Source organism: Pipistrellus kuhlii, unplaced genomic scaffold, assembly GCF_014108245.1.
Source record: "Pipistrellus kuhlii isolate mPipKuh1 unplaced genomic scaffold, mPipKuh1.p scaffold_m20_p_17, whole genome shotgun sequence".
In the NCBI taxonomy this organism is placed as follows: domain Eukaryota; kingdom Metazoa; phylum Chordata; class Mammalia; order Chiroptera; family Vespertilionidae; genus Pipistrellus; species Pipistrellus kuhlii.
The window spans coordinates 29,873,586-29,890,476 of record NW_023425482.1 but is presented as its reverse complement, the minus strand read 5'-3'; the positions used below and the strand labels follow the sequence as shown (position 1 = coordinate 29,890,476).

The window sequence follows — 16,891 nt, the reverse complement described above, 5'->3', positions numbered from 1 at the left end:
CCTGCACGCCCCCTACTGGGGATGGAGCCCGAAACCCAGGCATGTGCCCTTGACCGGAATCAAACCCTGGACCCTTCCGTCTGCAGGTCGATGCTCTATCCCCTGAGCCAAACCAACTAAGGCAAAGAAAGACCTTTTTTAAAGTGACATATTGGTGCTAGCCTCTGGAGTGGGCTTTGTCTCAGAGCACACTGTTTGCATTTTGGGTGCATACACCCCTGGCTAGATGCCAGCACCGAAGGGTGGGGTGCGGGAGAGGGGGCAGCCCAGTGAGTGGGCTCCCGGTGGAGCTGACTGCAAAACGCAGAGTCCGGGCTCGGGGCGGCCCCTGCGGTCCCCAGACCCGCATTAGCTCCCGGAGCCCAAATGACTCTGGAAATACCAGTTAGAGCAGAGTGGCTTAATGCGCCCGCGCTGACCTGGGGGCCTTCCGGAAAGCAAATATTAATAACGCCAATTTTAGCAGCACACAGAGGCCGCACAGCGAGCACACACACCTGAGCGGCTCCGGAAGCTTTTAGCCGGTGAGCTGCGACAATGGCACTTTGTCTTCGCCCCCGTCTAAGCGGGCCTCTCGGGGAGAATAGACGGCGGAGGGAGAGGGCGGGAGGCGTGCTGCCGGCCGCAGACAAAATTACACGCCGGTTCCCCAGCCCGATGCATCCTGAGAGAGCGAACAATGGCTCTCCCCGCCCTTCCCGGGGCCCGGTTTGGTGAGGCCTGCTTCTGTGTCTGGCTGCCCGGCTCCCCTGTGTGTGCAGAGCGGGCTGCCCACGGCTCGGCCCCTGACTCAGGGGACAGTTCCATGGGCTCACGCCAGAGAGCAGCTTCGGTCTCGGGAACCTGGCTGGCCCCATGGAACCAGCCCTGAAAGCAGGGGAGGCAGATGGTGCTGGGTAATGTTCTTGTTTTAAGTGTTTTATTTTATTTTATTGATTTTTTTTGGAGAGAGAGAGAGAGAGAGAAGCATCGATGTGAGAGTGAAACATCAATCAGCTGCCTCTTACATGCTCCCCACCAGGAAGTGAGCCTGCAACCTTTCGGTACACAGGATGGCTCCCTACCCACTGGGCCACACGGGCCATGGGTGGTGTTTGATGCTTTCTTAAAAAATATATTTTATTGATTTTTTACAGAGAGGAAGGAGAGGGATAGAGAGTTAGAAACATCGATGAGAGAGAAACATCAATCAGCTGCCTCCTGCACACCCCCTTCTGGGGATGTGCCCACAACCAAGGTACATGCCCTTGACCGGAATCGAACCTGGGACCTTTCAGTCCGCAGGCCGATGCTCTAGCCACTGAGCCACACCGGTTTCACACACACACACACACACACACACACACACACACCATTTCTAGCTTCTGGCTCGAGCCTGAGGCTGCTGCTCCTGTGCCTTCCCACATAGCACATACTCTCAGAGTGAACCAGCCACTGTCCTTACGCGTGAAATTGGAACCGAAGGAACGTAATGTGTCTGTCGAGGGCGTAGAGCTGTGGTGGCAAAGGAAGCAGGCAGGGCAGCCACACCTGTGAGCGGTGTGCGAGCGGTGACACAGCTGGAGGCCGGAATCGCCCCAGACTCACCCCAAAGCCTGTTTTTTTTTTAACGTCTCTTTGCTGGAGGCCACACGGACATCACCATCAATGCCCGTGACGCCGTCACCTTGGCCGGACCACCCTCCCACCGGAGGGCTGTGCCCTCCTGGGTGCCAAACAAACAAAGGCACCGCGTTTGGCGGGAGGAGGGAGGAGGAAGGCCCGGCCCCTCGCCGCTCTGCACCTGGGCCGAGGGGGTTAAAGAGCGTCAGCGGGCGCCCCTTCCCAGGAGAGAGCACAGATGCCACGCCGGCCTCTGCCCGGCTCCCGGCCCGTCGGCGGGCGCGGGAAGGAGCGGGCAGATGGCGGGAGGCAGGCGAGGCCAGAGGAAGTTGCCCATGCCCTGCTCGGCTTCCTAGCAACTGGGCCGGCCGTGCCAAGAAAGCCAGCCGCGCCGAGGAGAGACGCCGCGGGGGACCTGGAGCCCAGCGGCCGGCGGGGGAGGGGAGGCCTCCGGACACCCCGTGGCAGAGCGGGCAGGCCTCCGGACCCCACACTGCCGGCCGGCCGGCCTCCCCGGACCTCCGTCTTCCCTGCAGCGCCAGCCCCAGCCACCTGGCCGCTCGGGACGCCTTTCAAGACCACCTTGCCAACGCCAGGGCCTCCGACAGCATTCTGGCCCAGCCTTCTCGGGGTACGGGGTACGTTCCTGCTTCTCCATAGCAGCGAAAGCTCCGGGCACACCCCCTCTCCCCCCCATGCACCTGGGCCAGCCAGGCAGCAGCCCAAGCTGAGAGAGGCGGGGCACAGCCCGGCTAGGGTCCCCGAGGCCCAAGACACGCCCTCCCTGAGCCCTGGAGGCTCCTGGTCCCTTCCTTTTTTTTTTTTTTTTTTTTAATATATTTTATTGATTTTTTACAGAGAGGAAGAGAGAGGAATAGAGAGAATCATTGATCATCTGCCTCTCACACGCCCCCTCCTGGGGATGTGCCTGCAACCAATGTACATGCCCTTGACCGGAATCGAACCCGGGACCTTTCAGTCCGAAGGTCGATGCTCTATCCACTGAGCCACACCGGTTTCGGCTCCTGGTCCCTTCTTTACAAACAGCCCCTGCAGCCCAGCCAGTGTGGCTGAGTGTCACCCCATGAACCAGGAGGTCTCCGGTTTGGTTCCCAGTCAGGGCGCAGGCCCAGGTTGTGGGCTCCCTCCCTGTGCCCAGCAGGGGGCGTGCAAGAGGCAGCTGAGCCATGATGTTTCTCTCTCATCCATGTTTCTCTCTCTCTGGAATCGATAAAAACATAGTATTTTACAGATGAATGCATATATGCAGCAGCCCATCTTACACCAGGATCACACATCTGTCATCTGAGGGGAAAGCACCCCAGCCTCGTCCCTGCCCCGTGTTCCTCCTTAACCGTCAGGAGCGCTTCCCGTCCTGGTGCCGCTCAGAAACCGCCAGGTTCCGCCCTCTCCGCGCACAGAGCGCCTTGCGCTCTCCCCAGGATTTCAAATTAAATGTGCCTGTCGCTCCCGAAGCCTCCAGGAACGCGGGGACGATTATTTTTAACTTTTTACTGTTGTATCTCAATTACCTCCACTTAGGAGACAGCCGATCTATTAAGTTCTCAGGATAGGACCCAGTGGGGATCAATTTTAAAATTAAAAAGATTTTTAAGAGTCCGCTCTTCGAAGTTCCATCATCATTTCAAATTTCGCTGAAAAACAATTTGAATGTTAACACTCCTCTGGAGAGATTTCCAGGGAGCCTCCGGAAAGAGGGAGAGAGCGTGACGTGGTCCTGGCCCCGGACACATGCCGAGCCGGGCCTGCGCTCCCGCCCCGACGCCCCACAGAGCCGGGGTGCGGGCACGATAAACGGGGGTCCCAGTGTTCTCCAAGCCCCTCCCTCCATGGGAACCAGCAAGCCCCCGAGTGGTTCGCACCCCCAGCGCCTCACCCCTGCTGCTCCCCGTGTCCTGAACACACGTGGCCCCTCCATCTCCACACGGCAGCTCCCTCCCTTCCAGCCAGCACTCTGCTCAGTGTCAGGTCCTTAGCAGGCCCGTTTCCCACCAGTGCTCCCTGCCCTCTGACCCGGCTTTCCTTTTCTCCACGGCACTCATCGCCATCTGGTACACCACACCCGGGCACACACACGCATGCACACACACGGAGGCATGCACACACACACAGAGGCATGCACACACACACACAGGCATACACATATATGCACATAAGCATGCACACAAAGAGGCATGCACATACCCAGACATGCACACACACAGAGGCATGCACACACCCCAAAGGCATGAATACAAACAGGCATGCACACACACACACACAGAGGCATGCACACACATGCATGCACACGCATACACATAAACAGACACACACAGAGGCATGCATACTCACAGGCATGCACACACACAGGCATGCACACACACATTTAAAAAATAAACCTTCCTTTTTAGAGCAGTTTTAAATTTTCAGAAAAACCATAAAGATGGCACCCGTGTGAGAGTTCCCATATAGCCAGTGTCCCTATCACAACGCTTTACATTGACGTGTATTGATTCACTACTAATGACTTTGTTGGATCACCTCCGCTGTTACCTAACGCCCTGTTCCTGGCCCAGCACACACGTCACGGAGTCGCCGCGGAGGAGCGATGCTACCTGCCATCAGGGCATTCCCTCATCCCAGGGCGGAAGGCGGGCTCCCAGGAGACGGCCTTTGCCCCTCCGAGCCCCGCCCCCTTTACCCAGCAACTGGAGGTGCTGGCCACGTCACAGGTGTTCAGTGAACAGCTGCAGAATGAGTGAATTTGCTAAATGCTTTTTCTAATCCTTTTCACCGCGAGGTTTCACAGAGTCCGGCCCTTCCCGCGTGCATGGAACGTGGGAAGCCCGAGTAACGGCCAACGGGGCCTCCATCACCACTGGCGGGAGCGCCGAATGGAGAAGCACGACTGTTTCCAAGGTCCGGGCTGCAGGCCCCCGAGAACACCCACCTGCGCCGCGTGAGGACACCTGGGGTGAGGGGCGCCCTGAGTGTGGCCGGAGCCCCCCAAGCTCATTCCGGGCAGCCCGTGCAGCCCATCTGCCCCCTGACCGGCTGGGGAAACTGGAGGCCGAGTCTGCGGTGCTGGGCCCGCCTCCGGCTCCCTGAGCTCCCACCGGGAGGGATGGGGACTCAGGGACTCAGGGAGGCCAGGCCCGGCCCGCGTCGGAGGGAGGACCTCACCGGGCCGCGCGGGGCGTCCCAGCTGCACCGCCCCTTCCCTCCCGCCCTCCGCTCTCACCTGGCCCGCGCCGGCGGCCCCGCCCGAGGCCCCGCCCACCCGACACCCAGCCCCAGAAGCCCCGCCCATATTAGCCCCTCCCACCTGACTCCCCGCCCCGGGACCCGCCCACCAGACGCCCCTCCCACCTGACGCACCGCCCCAGAGGGCTCGCCCGGAGGCCACGCCCCCATAGGCCCGCCCACCCGACGCCCCGCACCACCGGCGGCCCGCAGCGCCCCCTGTGGGCGGGCAGGAGCAGGCCCGCGCACCTCTCCGCTCACCATTGAGTTCCTCTTCTTGTTCCTTTTACCTTTCCCTGCGCTTCCCCGTCACTCCTCTCCCGTCCCTTCTCTCCATGTTTTCAATCAGACACTCATTCTTTCATTCATTCTTTTAAAAAATATATTTTATTTTATTTATTTATTTTTAAAATATATTTTTATTGATTTTGTACAGAGAGAAAGGGAGAGAGATAGAGAGCTAGAAACATCGATGAGAGAGAGTCATCGATCAGCTGCCTCCTGCACACCCCCCACCGGGGATATGCCTGCAACCAAGGTACATGCCCTTGACCAGAATCGAACCCGGGACCTCTCAGTCCCCAAGCCGACACTCTATCCATTGAGCCAAACCGGTTTTAGCTAAAAATATATTTTATTGATTTAAAAAAGTATACTTTGTTTTTTTAAGAGAGAGGAAAGGATAGGGATAGAGAGTTAGAAACATCGATGAGAGAGAATCATCAACCAGCTGCCTCCTGCACACCCCCCACTGGGGATGTGCCCGCAACCAAGGTACATGCCCTTGACCAGAATCAAACCCGGGACCTTTCAGTGCGCAGGCGGATGCTCTATCCACTGAGCCAAACCAATTTTGGCTGGCTACGCTCCTTTATCTCATTGTATCCTATTACCCTCACCTCCCTTGTATAACTACTACCCTTATCTGAAACTAATTACTTGGTTGCCGTATTTATGGCCTGGTGTAATCCCCTCACTTCGAGGACAGGGATCTTGTCTGCCTCCCTCATATCCCAGATCCAGTGCTTGGCAGCATCATGCAGTCAGTAGTTCTAAAATGAATGAGTGTCCACGAGGAAATGAACAGGAGAGCATTTTAATATATATATTATTTATTTCAGAGGGGAAAGGAGAGGGAGAGAGATAGAAATATCAATGATGACAGAGAATCATTGATCGATGGCCTCCTGCACGCCCCACAACCTGGGCATCCCCTGGCTGGTGATGAACAGGGAACTCCTGATTCATAGGTCACCACTCAAACTTGGAGCCACACCCCATTGGGCCACACCCGCCAGCAGGAGAGCATTTGAATCAAACATAAATGTAGTCGATGTCATACAGATTTATTTATTTTTTTTAGAGTTTTAGGTATTGGGGTGCTTTGTTTGCCTCCTTTATGATTTATGAAAGTGGTTGTGAGAAAGAAGTAATCAAGGGAGAAATGTTTGCTTACATAGTTGGATATCTAGGGACGAGGTGCTATTCCCAGTATTTGGGGTTCTAGCTAGTTCTGTACCTATTTCCCCATGCGCCCGAGAATGTCTGAGGCCCTCGTCAACGACCGGAACCCTGCCTGGGAGGTGGTGGGCGCTCCATAAATATTTCAGGAATTCCAGAAGCAAGCTGGAAACGACTTAGAAAGGAAGAGCCCATTGAACCGGCTGGGTCAGGCTGCAGTTCCTCCCCGGGGCAAGAGGCGGCGCTGGCGTCACACCCGCCCGGCCGCCGGCCGTGCTTGGCCCCTCCGGCTGACCGTCCGTCGCAGGGCCCCGCGGCCGGGGCGGGAGCTAGCCAATAGGAAGCCGCCTTAGTTGTGAGGTGGGAGAGAGCTGCCCAATGAGCGCAGCGGGTGTAGGCGAGGGGCGGGGCGGCGAGGCGGGGCCGAGGAGAGCGGTTGGAGGTGGGAGTCGGCGCTGCGGGCCGGGCGGGGCCGCGATGCGGGCGGGAGCGCGTCCGTGACCGGAGCTGCCGGCCGACATGAACTCGCTGGAGCAGGCGGAAGGTACGGCCGCCGGCGGGCTCCGGAGGGGCTGCGGCCGCGGGGGCCCCGCCGCGGGAGAGGAGGCCGCGCTGGGGGGCGGACGCGGCCGGGAGCTCGGGGCGGGGGCGCGAGGGCCGGGCCTGGGGGCCCGCGGGGCCCGGCCGGACCCGGCCGGACCGGGTCGCGCACGCGCGGCCGCTGGGGGGCGTCGCGGCCGCTGCCCCGGTGCCCGGCGGGGGCCCCGGCTCCTCGTCGGGGCCGTTTTTAATTCATTCGGGGAGTCTGCACTTCCGTTTGCAAGCCCGCGCGCTCTGTCCCGAGAACCCCGGGAGCGCACCCCTCGCCCTGGGTTTCGGGAACTCCGTGGGTTGTACCCCTCGTTCCTTTATCTTCTGCCTTTTCCTCCGCAAACTCCGGGAGTTGGATCCCCAATTAACTGCCGGGGTTTCAGGTAACGGCGGGGTGAGAGGCTGCCTCTCGGTTTCCTTTTTAAAGTTTAAAAAGCGCCATCGTGGAAGTGACACTCCGCCCCCACCTCCCGCCGCGCTCCTCCGCGGGGCACCTTGGCCGCCCCCGACGGGAGGAGGCGCCGGGGCGGCGGAGCCGGGGTCACACCTCCCCCGCCTTCGGAGGGAGGGCCGGGGGCTGGCTGCGCTCGGGGATGTCTGACGGGCGCCCCGTGGAGCCCGAGCCCCGTTAGCAGGCTCCGAGGCGCAAAGCGTAGCCATTGGCTAGACCCAAGGGCGAGCCGTGGGGAGCGGGTGCCTGCACCCCGGTAGACGTGGAGGACCTGGTGTGAGGGGAGGAGGCCCTTCGGTCTGATGGGAAGTTCTTGGGTCCAGCAGAGTTAGGACCCCACCTGGCCTTGATCCTCTTATTTGCACACACCTCCCCCCCACACACCCCGTATTTCTAGCTTCAGGCTCCGCTTGAGGCTGCTGCTGCTGCGCCTTCCCACATAGCACATACTCTCAAAGTGAACCAGCCACTGTCCTTGCGCGTGAAATTGGAACCAAAGGAACGTAATGTGTCTGTCGAGGGCGTAGAGCTGTGGTGGCAAAGGAAGCAGGCAGGGCAGCCATACCTGTGAGCGGTGACGCAGCTGGAGCGCCGGACTCAGCCCAGCGGGAGTAGCTAACTAACGGGGAGGCTGGCATCTCTCTGCCTAGATCTCAAGGCTTTCGAGAGGAGGCTCACCGAATACATTCACTGTCTGCAGCCCGCCACGGGGCGCTGGAGAAGTAAGTGCCCGGATGTGTGTGTGTGTGAGTGAAAGGGGACATAAACTGAACAGTTGGTACTTTTCTCCCAGTTTAGCAATGACTGACTTTAGTGTAAAACTTGAATGACAAACTCTGGCTCTACTGAACCATAGATGATGTTTCCTTTTGTTTCCACAGTTTCTAAATGTATTTAGCATTGTAAACAATGCATTGTAAAGAACTTTTAAGAAAGGTACCTGGCCACTTTGCAGAGCAATCTTTTTTATTTTAACATTTAAATATATATATATGTGTGTGTGTGTGTGTGTGTGTGTGTATATATATGTGTTATTGATTTGAGAAAAGAGAGCAGAGGGAGAGAAGGATGAGAGAGAATCATTGGTTGGCTGCCTCCTGCATGCCCCCTATTGGGGATTGAGCCTGAAACTGGGCATGTGTCTGACCCAGAATTGAACGGTGACCTCTTGGTTCATAGGTCAACACTCAACAACTAAGCCACACCACGCACGCTGAAGAACAATCCTTGTAGTTGAATTTTCATTTAACCATTAAAATAGACATTTATTTTTTTTATTAAACAAATATTACAGATTTGATAGACAATACATATAAAATTTTCAGTAGCTTATTTAGCAGTTTTACAATTTGCCTGCAAATGATAAAGTTTTGTTAAGGAAAATAATATTTATCATATATAGAGTGGGGCAAAAGTAGGTTTACAGTTGTGAGTGCAAAACAGTTTAGTATTTTTATATTATTATTTTACCAGATGCCTGGTGCACAAAATTCATGCCCTGCGGGGGAGGGGTCCCTCAGCCCGGCCTGCGCCCTCTCACAGTCCGGTTTTCTTCTGACTACTTTTAAGATGCTCTCTGCCTTTGTCTTTTTGTAGTTTCCCTCTAATGCACCCAGGGATTAATTTTCTTCCTCCTCACAGTCCGGGACCCCTGGCTCCTTACTGCCTACCGGCCTGCTTCTCCTTACCGTTCGGCTCCCTGAAGCTCCTCAGTGCTGCCATGGAGGCTGAAGAGACGCCCCCTCTGCCGCTGTGCTCGCCAGCTGTGAGCCCGGCTTCTGGCTGAGTGTCGCGCTCCTGCATTGAGCATCTGCCCCCTGGTGGTCAGTGCGTATCATAGCGACCAGCCATTCTGGTTGTTCGGGTCGTTTGGCCATAATGCTTGCTTAGGCTTTTATTATATAGCCTAGAGGCCCAGTGCACGAAGTTTGTGCGTGGGGAGGGCCCCGAGTGGCTACTGGCTACCATCTGGGGCGCCTCCCTTCCTCCCGCCACCACTGCCGCCAACCTGCCCCCTGGTTGAACTCCCAGTCGAGAGGACAATTGCAAATTAGGCTTTTATTATATATGATTATTTTCCATATGAACAACTGTAAACCTACTTTTGCCCCTCTGTATCTGCAAAGGTTATGAAATTTGTTGATTTTAACAGTGATTATGCTGCTTTAGACCCTAACCGAGAAAAAAATTTCACATTGTCTACTCACAAATAAAATGAATTGAGGTTACTGCCCAGTAGAAGCAAGCACATATAGGCAAATGAACAAATGATGACATCGGCAAACAGAATGCTTTGCTGACTTACGTTGGGACCAGTCTTACTTTACGTTCTTGGGGGTTTATTGTTGAAACTAATTCCTGCCAAGAAAGAAGCACAGCACATGTCAGACATGCTGCACGTAGAGTGGCCCTCGGTAGTGGGGCCAGCAGAGCACTAGTGAAGGTACGGGTCTGTCAGGTCAAGATTTCCATGTAGTTTTTATTACATTTATTTATTCTGTGTGCGAGGTTTTACTCCTGTGCCGTGAGAATTCTCATTGGTCAGAATTCACAAGTAGTGATTTCTTCAGGTTCTCTGGTTTACCTAGAATTCCCTCCAAAACCGTGTTCCACTGTCCTGGAGAATCTTCTAAAGTACGTATGATGCTGCCCGAGCTTATAAAATGCACCATGATGACCACATTTACCGTTTTACCTTCTCTGGTGTGGTCCCTGCGCTCCTGTAAGTGGCAGCGTGGTTGATGTGTGTGTAACAGCAGGTGTATGATCACCCCTATGTGGGTTTGCTTTGCTTATTGACAATAAAACCACTGGAATATATTTCTTACTGGTCATAAGAATTATAGGAAATTGATTTTAATCTGTTTTGAGATGAGAACTAATTTCAAAATTTGATGGTTATTAAATACTTAAGATGAGATTATTTTTCTGTGATTTGCCTCGTCTTAAAATACATTGCCAGGACTTCTAGCCAATTAGGGATTTAATGTATTTCTGTTACTCTCTGACGCTGGAGCTGTACATTTTAAGACTTTCCCGCTGGAAGACAGTAGCTGCATTGATCAGAATATTAACCAGGCCTTGTTGCCTTTTCGTGATTTAGTAATGCCAGTTACTAACTTTTACTTATGTTTTATTTAGAACTTTTAAAAATAATTCTAGCTAAGTGGGGAGAGAGAAACCTTAGCTCAGATTTACTGTCAGTAATCTCTACCCGACCTTCCGGTGAATCCCTTAAAGAAAACCCGATGCTGACTGCATGCTCCATACACAGCACACGGCCCTTTGCAATTAAAGCGCAGGCTGCCAGGCAGACCCTGCAGTCAGAACTCACAGGCATTCAGAAAGGAGCTTTGTCTGGTTGGTCACATTGGAAATGAGAGGGTTTTTGTTTTGCTTTTTATTTGAATTTGCAAAATCAGTACAAAACACATAGAAAGTTATATGATGTAGAATCCTAAAGTTTTGCCATCTTGGTTTTATTGCTTTAATTTCATTGACTTCCATACGTCTGACCGAAGTAACGAGGGGGACAGTATTGTCCTCAGTAGCTCAGGTCACCAGGGTTGGAACTCCTCACGGTTCGTGGCGAGTCCCCTGTTGGGCATCAGGTGCATTTTCCGTTCCTGAGTGCGCTGCCTGGGCACTCCGTGGCTGGTGGGCATCTTCTGCTGGAGCTCATTCCGTACTAATTTTGTGTTTATCTCTCACCAGTGCTTCTCATAGTGGTATCTGTGTGTACAGCTACTGGTGCCTGGAACTGGTTAATAGATCCGGAGACACAAAAGGTAGACGTTTGATTTACGATCTTTAATACATTAAACACGGTACTGACTGTAACAGTGCTTTGTTCATTGGGGAGTGTTAGACACTGCTGCCGTTACTGCTAACAGTGGCATTAATCATCATATTAAAAGCATGCCTTACATGAATGTGCTTCAGAAAACCTTTGGCTGGCCATTGGGAATTAAGTATGTTTACAGGGAAAGGGCTAAGAAATACAGCTCCACTTGGATTGCTCCTCGCTCGTTTCTGAACTGTGTGCAGCTTTCTGTCTTATTTGTCCCTATTTTTACTGTTCGGCTTCACTAGTGTCCGCAGGGCCAGCTTTCGAGAATTATAACATTTTCTCCTATCGGCTCCCTTTGTTAATACTTTCCTCACCCCTCAAAGGATGGAGCCGGCTCTGTAGGAAGCACGTGACGAAATAGCACACTATAAATGTTACAAACAGTCAAGACAGAAACTCATTGGACTTGGAGGACAGAACCAGGCACGACCCCAGGTCACTGACGGGGTGGCCATGTGAATTGCATTACAGATTAGCCTCCGAGGCCCCTCATCGATCAAGTCCCCGCCAGTTCCCCGGGTTTCATTGTCTGTGAAGAGGTATACGTATAAGTTTCTTAGCTAGCAAAGCTTTTATTTCCTTAGCGTTTTATCTCCAAAAAAAAATTTCCTGCCTGGAGTTTAATATAGGAAACACCGAGAGCGCTCCCATTGGGCATCCGGCGCATCCCGACCACTGCAATAACGGTCATAACGGGATCCTCCAGGCGCCCTCTGAGGAGAGCGGGGAGCGTGCCTCTCAGACTGCCTGTCTGCTCACCGCTCTTCACACCACGCTCGTCCTTTTTGTCAGAGAAGCAGCAGTCTCCGATTTATCAGTGAGGTGGTTCCTCCCCTGCAGCTTTATTTATGTAATCATGTAAATTTATTTAAAATGTATGTAAAAATGTTATTTGTGTAAAATTGTGTAATTTTCACAAACCTTAATCCCACTCCCCCCTTATGAACTGGGATGAGGTAACTGTGGCAGCAGCTGTACGGATGACCTTTTATTTTATTCGGGAGAAAAGCCAGATCGGAGGCTTGTCGGCAGCTGCATGGCCGCGCCGGCAGCCAGGGTTCTTAGCGTGCCGTCTCCCGCCTGGCCCACTGGGGTGGGAGGTAATGAGCAGGGGAGGTTGCGATGGAATTTTCTGTTAATAGAGGGTTCTGTGGCAGAGAGAAACTCTCCTGAGTGTTCATTTATAAAACCCGGTGGTGAGGCTGCGCTTGGTACTCATCTTTGGGGGAAGAGGGAAGGAAGCTGCAAGAAGATTGAAAAGGTCTGTCTGGGGAAATGAAGCTGACTTCTAATTGGGAAAAATACAAGCTGATTTCCAGCTAGTTGAGATCTTAATAAAACACAGAATTAAATGTAATTTGAAATAGGCCCAAAACTCTGTAGTTAATATGATTTTCTAAATTAGGTGCGAATGTGAGGATTAGCCTAAGGGTTGGCTCTGTATATTTTAGTATTTAATAAGCTTCAACCTGACAGGCCTTTTCAATAGCAATTGTGTCTGTAGCCGGAGATGCAGACTCCAAGCCAGTGGCTAGCTGGAGGGACACAGGAGAGGGACCTGGCATGTGTGGGGGGCCCCCACCCCCGATCTATAGGGACACTCTGCGTGGCTGCAGTGGCTGAGGCCACAGGAGAGAAGGTGGCACCGGCTATGGCATTAAAATTAAAGCATGAACTGCCCTGCTGCCCCGGCGCAGGCACACAGCACACCGCTGGCCCGAGGCATAGCATGGCCTCGGGTTTCAAGGAGACCGGTCGCTGGAACAGAATCTTCCTTCAGGACGCATCCTTCTGGGGGCCTCTTCCTCCTATGTCTCCCGCCCCCCGTTTCTCCATTTGACAAGTTTATTTACCCAGGACCGAGCTAGGCCGTCCGCCAGGCACTTTTCCTAAGTCGTCTTTGTCCTGAGACAGGTTCGCGCCTCGTGGTGTGCGGGGGGTGCAGAGCCTTAGCTTGACTCCTCGCTCCCCTCGCTTCCCAGTCCACTTGTTTCTTGGCCAGACCAGACATTTGTCTTCTCTCCGCTCACCTGCTTCCCCGACCCCAGGGGTCTGCTTTCCGTGCCTGCTTGTTTCCGAACGTGGCTCCTGGACGCCCGTCCCCCTGGTTCTAGTGTCGTGTGGGGTCCTGTGTTCTGCTACCCACTGAGGGTCCAGATCTGAACCCCTTTTCCCCGAACTCTGGTCTCTGTGGATAGCTCCCAGGTTTTCCCTGCTCGAGGTTCCATGGCCACTGAGTCTCGGGCTTCTAAGCCAAACCCTCCGCTGCTGCAGAGGGAGGGGGGTGCTGGGGGAGTCCTGAGGATGCGCAGGGGTGGCCGGTAGAGAGGAGGGGGAACGGGCAGCACCTGTGCGTGTGGCAGGAAGCGCTGCCACGGGACCAGCCACGCCTGGCACAGTGTGCCCAGGCCCTGAGGAGCGTTTCAGCGGGGAAGGTGCTAGACCACAGGGTCTGACTTGTTTTCATTGAGATCGAACCCTCTTCGCAAGACTCGGGTAGCGTGCTGCTCCAGAGGCACAGGCCGTGTCCCTCTCAGGGACCGAAGAGGGTGCTTTTCGTAGGCCTCTCCCTGGGAGGGCTCAGTGCATGTTCGGGGTTTATTACAGGAATGAATTTGTAGTGGTTCAGGTATCTGGAATGAATGGAGGGAATATTACTATATTGCTACCTTGAATATGTAAACGATATATGTTTTCATTTTTATAGCATAGCAATACAGAGAACTGGCAGTCTTGGCAGTCTTCAAACGCCCGTATTTAGATGATTAAATGTTACATATATGCATGCCTGAGTGGAGAGGTGGGAGGGAGTCTGTGTTGTCTGAGACTTTTCACATTTTCTCTCGCAAACGCGCTCTCCAGGTGTCGTTCCTCACGTCGCTGTGGAACCACCCGTTCTTCACCCTCAGCTGCATCACCCTCATCGGCCTTTTCTTCGCCGGCATCCACAAGCGCGTGGTGGCCCCCTCCATGTATCCTTTCTCAGCGAGCTCACTGGGAACCCTTCCTGGCGAGGGAGGGCGGTCCAGCCTCTTCCAATGCCGCGTTTCCTTTAACCGCTCCTCAGCATAGCTGCGCGGTGTCGGACTATATTAGCAGAGTACAACATGTCTTGTGATGACGTGAGTATTTTCTTCATTTGAAAATTACAGACCTGTGAAAGGACTATATTTTTGCTTAAGTGAAGCACGCATTTTATTAACAATAATTATCTCCATGGAATTAATAGTCGGGGTATTCCTTAATGCATTGATCCTAAGACTTTTTAAGTATTCTAACATCTCTGAAATTGGGGTGGATTTAATAAGTCAGGGTGTCTTACAGTTACATTGGTAGAGTTGACAGTTTAATTTTTCTTAATGGTGCAGCTCTCCTCTTATTCCAGCTGTTGGTTAACATTTTAGTTTGAGGAAATTAAAGTTCATTGTTGAGAAAATAAAAGTTCAGTTCAACTTTGAAAAAACTTAATAACAAGTAAAATTTACTGCTGGAAAAAGAAATGCTTTTGTCACATACATCATGTTATTCGTAGTATTTTATACAATGTAAAGCATAAAAATTAATTCAATTACACTAATTTTATTTTACCCGGTTGATTGGATTAGTTTTAAGTAACCAGGGGACAGAGAATATATCAAATATTGTACGTGTGTGTTTTAAAATAATAAAGACTGGAAGAAAGCTCCACGTAGAGAAAACTTTGAAAAATAATTCCATTGTTTAATCTTGACTATATAGGGAGGTGTCCCAATACCCTTCAAGTGCCCTCAGGTTTACAGATAAATGGCGGTGTTTTTAATAGAACTTTGTGTTTAAAAACTTCACCTTTTGTTCTTACAGACAGGAAAGCTGATTCTGAAACCGAGGCCCCACGTCCAGTGACAGTGTGCAGCCCGCGGCGGGCCCGGAAGCAGCCTTTCCTCAGACCTGGCCCCGCAGCAGCCACAGCCTTCCCGGGGCGGGGGAGGTGGACGGCAGCGAGACCGCCGACAGCCTGTGCAATACTCACCCGGAGGCTCGGCGGCGGGGACCCCAGGATCAGCGCCCCCGGATCAGCGCCCCACCCGGGATCAGCCGGCCCCACGGGCCGTTCGCGTTCAGTATTAGCGTCACTTTAGTACTTCGGAGCCTGCAGCGGTGGTTGCAGGGGAAGTGTGTGTGTATGTTACTAAGTAAAACTTAGAAACAGAACCTCATCAGTTTTTATAATGTATTTTTTCAAACTACTGTAAATAGCAGATCGATGCCAGTGTCAAAGAGGAAGCGCTCTGTGGACTTGTCCTCCTGCACCAGCTGCCGGAAGGGCGGCGCGCCATCGCCACGGCCTTCACCGCCTCCCGCTCCGTGCAGTGCCTTCCTCTGCCAGCTCCTCTCCATCAGATGCAGGGCCGCGGCGTGGGCTTGGCCGGGAGAAACTCCTCTCCATTAGTTATAAGAAATCCTAAATGTTTTGAGAAACAGTTTTCGTTAAACCAGAGAGTGAACTTCAGCCACTACGGGGGAGATATTTTACTAGTCATTGTTTTCATTTAATGCTAAATTTACTTTATGTTTTAAAAATAATTTTAAGAACACTCCAGAGGCTTCTGAAAATGCCGGTTTAGTTATCAATTATGTATTGTCTGGGAATGGATGGTTATTGTTTTAGATAATTGGGTTTTACGCTGTGGTCAGCGTGCCATGGCACTAGGATTGCAGTGTCCTTGATCGTCGGCTCGTCACCAGGAGAGCCGGGCGGTGCCACACGAGAACAGTCATCACCGTTAGTGTGACTGACATGCTGAGTGTGCATCTCAGCCACATGGACTCTGTGACCTAGAATTAAAGTATTGGGATTGCTATAAATATTTTAAAGAACTGGAGGTGTCTTTTATCTGTTTATTAGAAGATTTTGAGAAGGTTTAAATTATTTCAAGAGCAATCTTTTAAATTTCATTTAACATAAAGCTGAGAATTCAGTAACAGGACAAGAACTTTTTAACCAGGCGACCGTTTCATGGAAACATGTTCCTCCGGCCTGTCACCTGCGTCAGGTTTTATTCTTTGGACTGTAGCAATAAAACGTGCTCCTGAGAAGTCTTAAGAGGGTATTCTGTGTTCTGCGTTGTTGTATTTTCTGTAAATTTTGTAGGTAAATATGTGCATAAAATAAATACTTTATATATAATTGGTGATTGGGCTTTTCCTTGGTTTATTGTAACTCAATGCAGGCTAGTTCCAAAGGAGATGTTTTATTTAATTTCGTCAGTAGAGCCATTTCCAGGAGCACTTGCACATGCCTGTTTATTGGGCTGTGCCTCTATGTCCCCTCACTGTCTAATAACATTAGCTCTGAATCAGGAAATGCAGGTCTTCTCCACCTTGCATTTCCAGCTTCCTCCAAGAGGACAACCTGGGCTTAGATAGTAGTGTGGTAAAGGCCTGGGAGGGAGTGGGAGTAGGAAGGTGGGGGTCAGTGGGGGGGGAAGGTGGAAGTCAGGGGGGGGGAGGGATATCTATAGTAATTTCAACAATAACGATTAAAAAGATGAACTGGTTAGGTCCTTAGATCTTTCTGGAGGTATCAGCTACTTTGTGTATTTTACTTAAAGCCATGCAACTTCTCCCCTAGGAAGATATGTTGAGTACATGCACATACTTGGCATGATTTGGAGAGGATTTCCTGGTGCCAGCCTCCTTGGAGTCCATTGGCT

General features: G+C 52.4%; 1 protein-coding gene across 2 annotated transcripts; it reads left to right on the top strand.

The window, feature by feature from the left end:
- Nucleotides 1-6,715: 6,715 nt before the first annotated feature.
- CNEP1R1 (CTD nuclear envelope phosphatase 1 regulatory subunit 1) lies at nucleotides 6,716-16,365 on the top strand. Of its 2 annotated transcripts, XM_036440984.2 has the most exons (6): nucleotides 6,716-6,850; nucleotides 7,999-8,070; nucleotides 11,063-11,136; nucleotides 14,061-14,170; nucleotides 14,266-14,320; nucleotides 15,039-16,365. In XM_036440984.2, the coding sequence occupies exons 1-6, from the start codon at nucleotides 6,826-6,828 to the stop codon at nucleotides 15,078-15,080; spliced, it is 378 nt and encodes a 125-aa protein (XP_036296877.1). In that variant the 5' UTR covers nucleotides 6,716-6,825; the 3' UTR covers nucleotides 15,081-16,365. The 2 variants fall into 2 exon arrangements, with proteins under 2 accessions (XP_036296877.1, XP_036296878.1); XM_036440985.2 differs by lacking the exon at nucleotides 7,999-8,070.
- The last annotated feature ends 526 nt before the right edge of the window (nucleotides 16,366-16,891 follow it).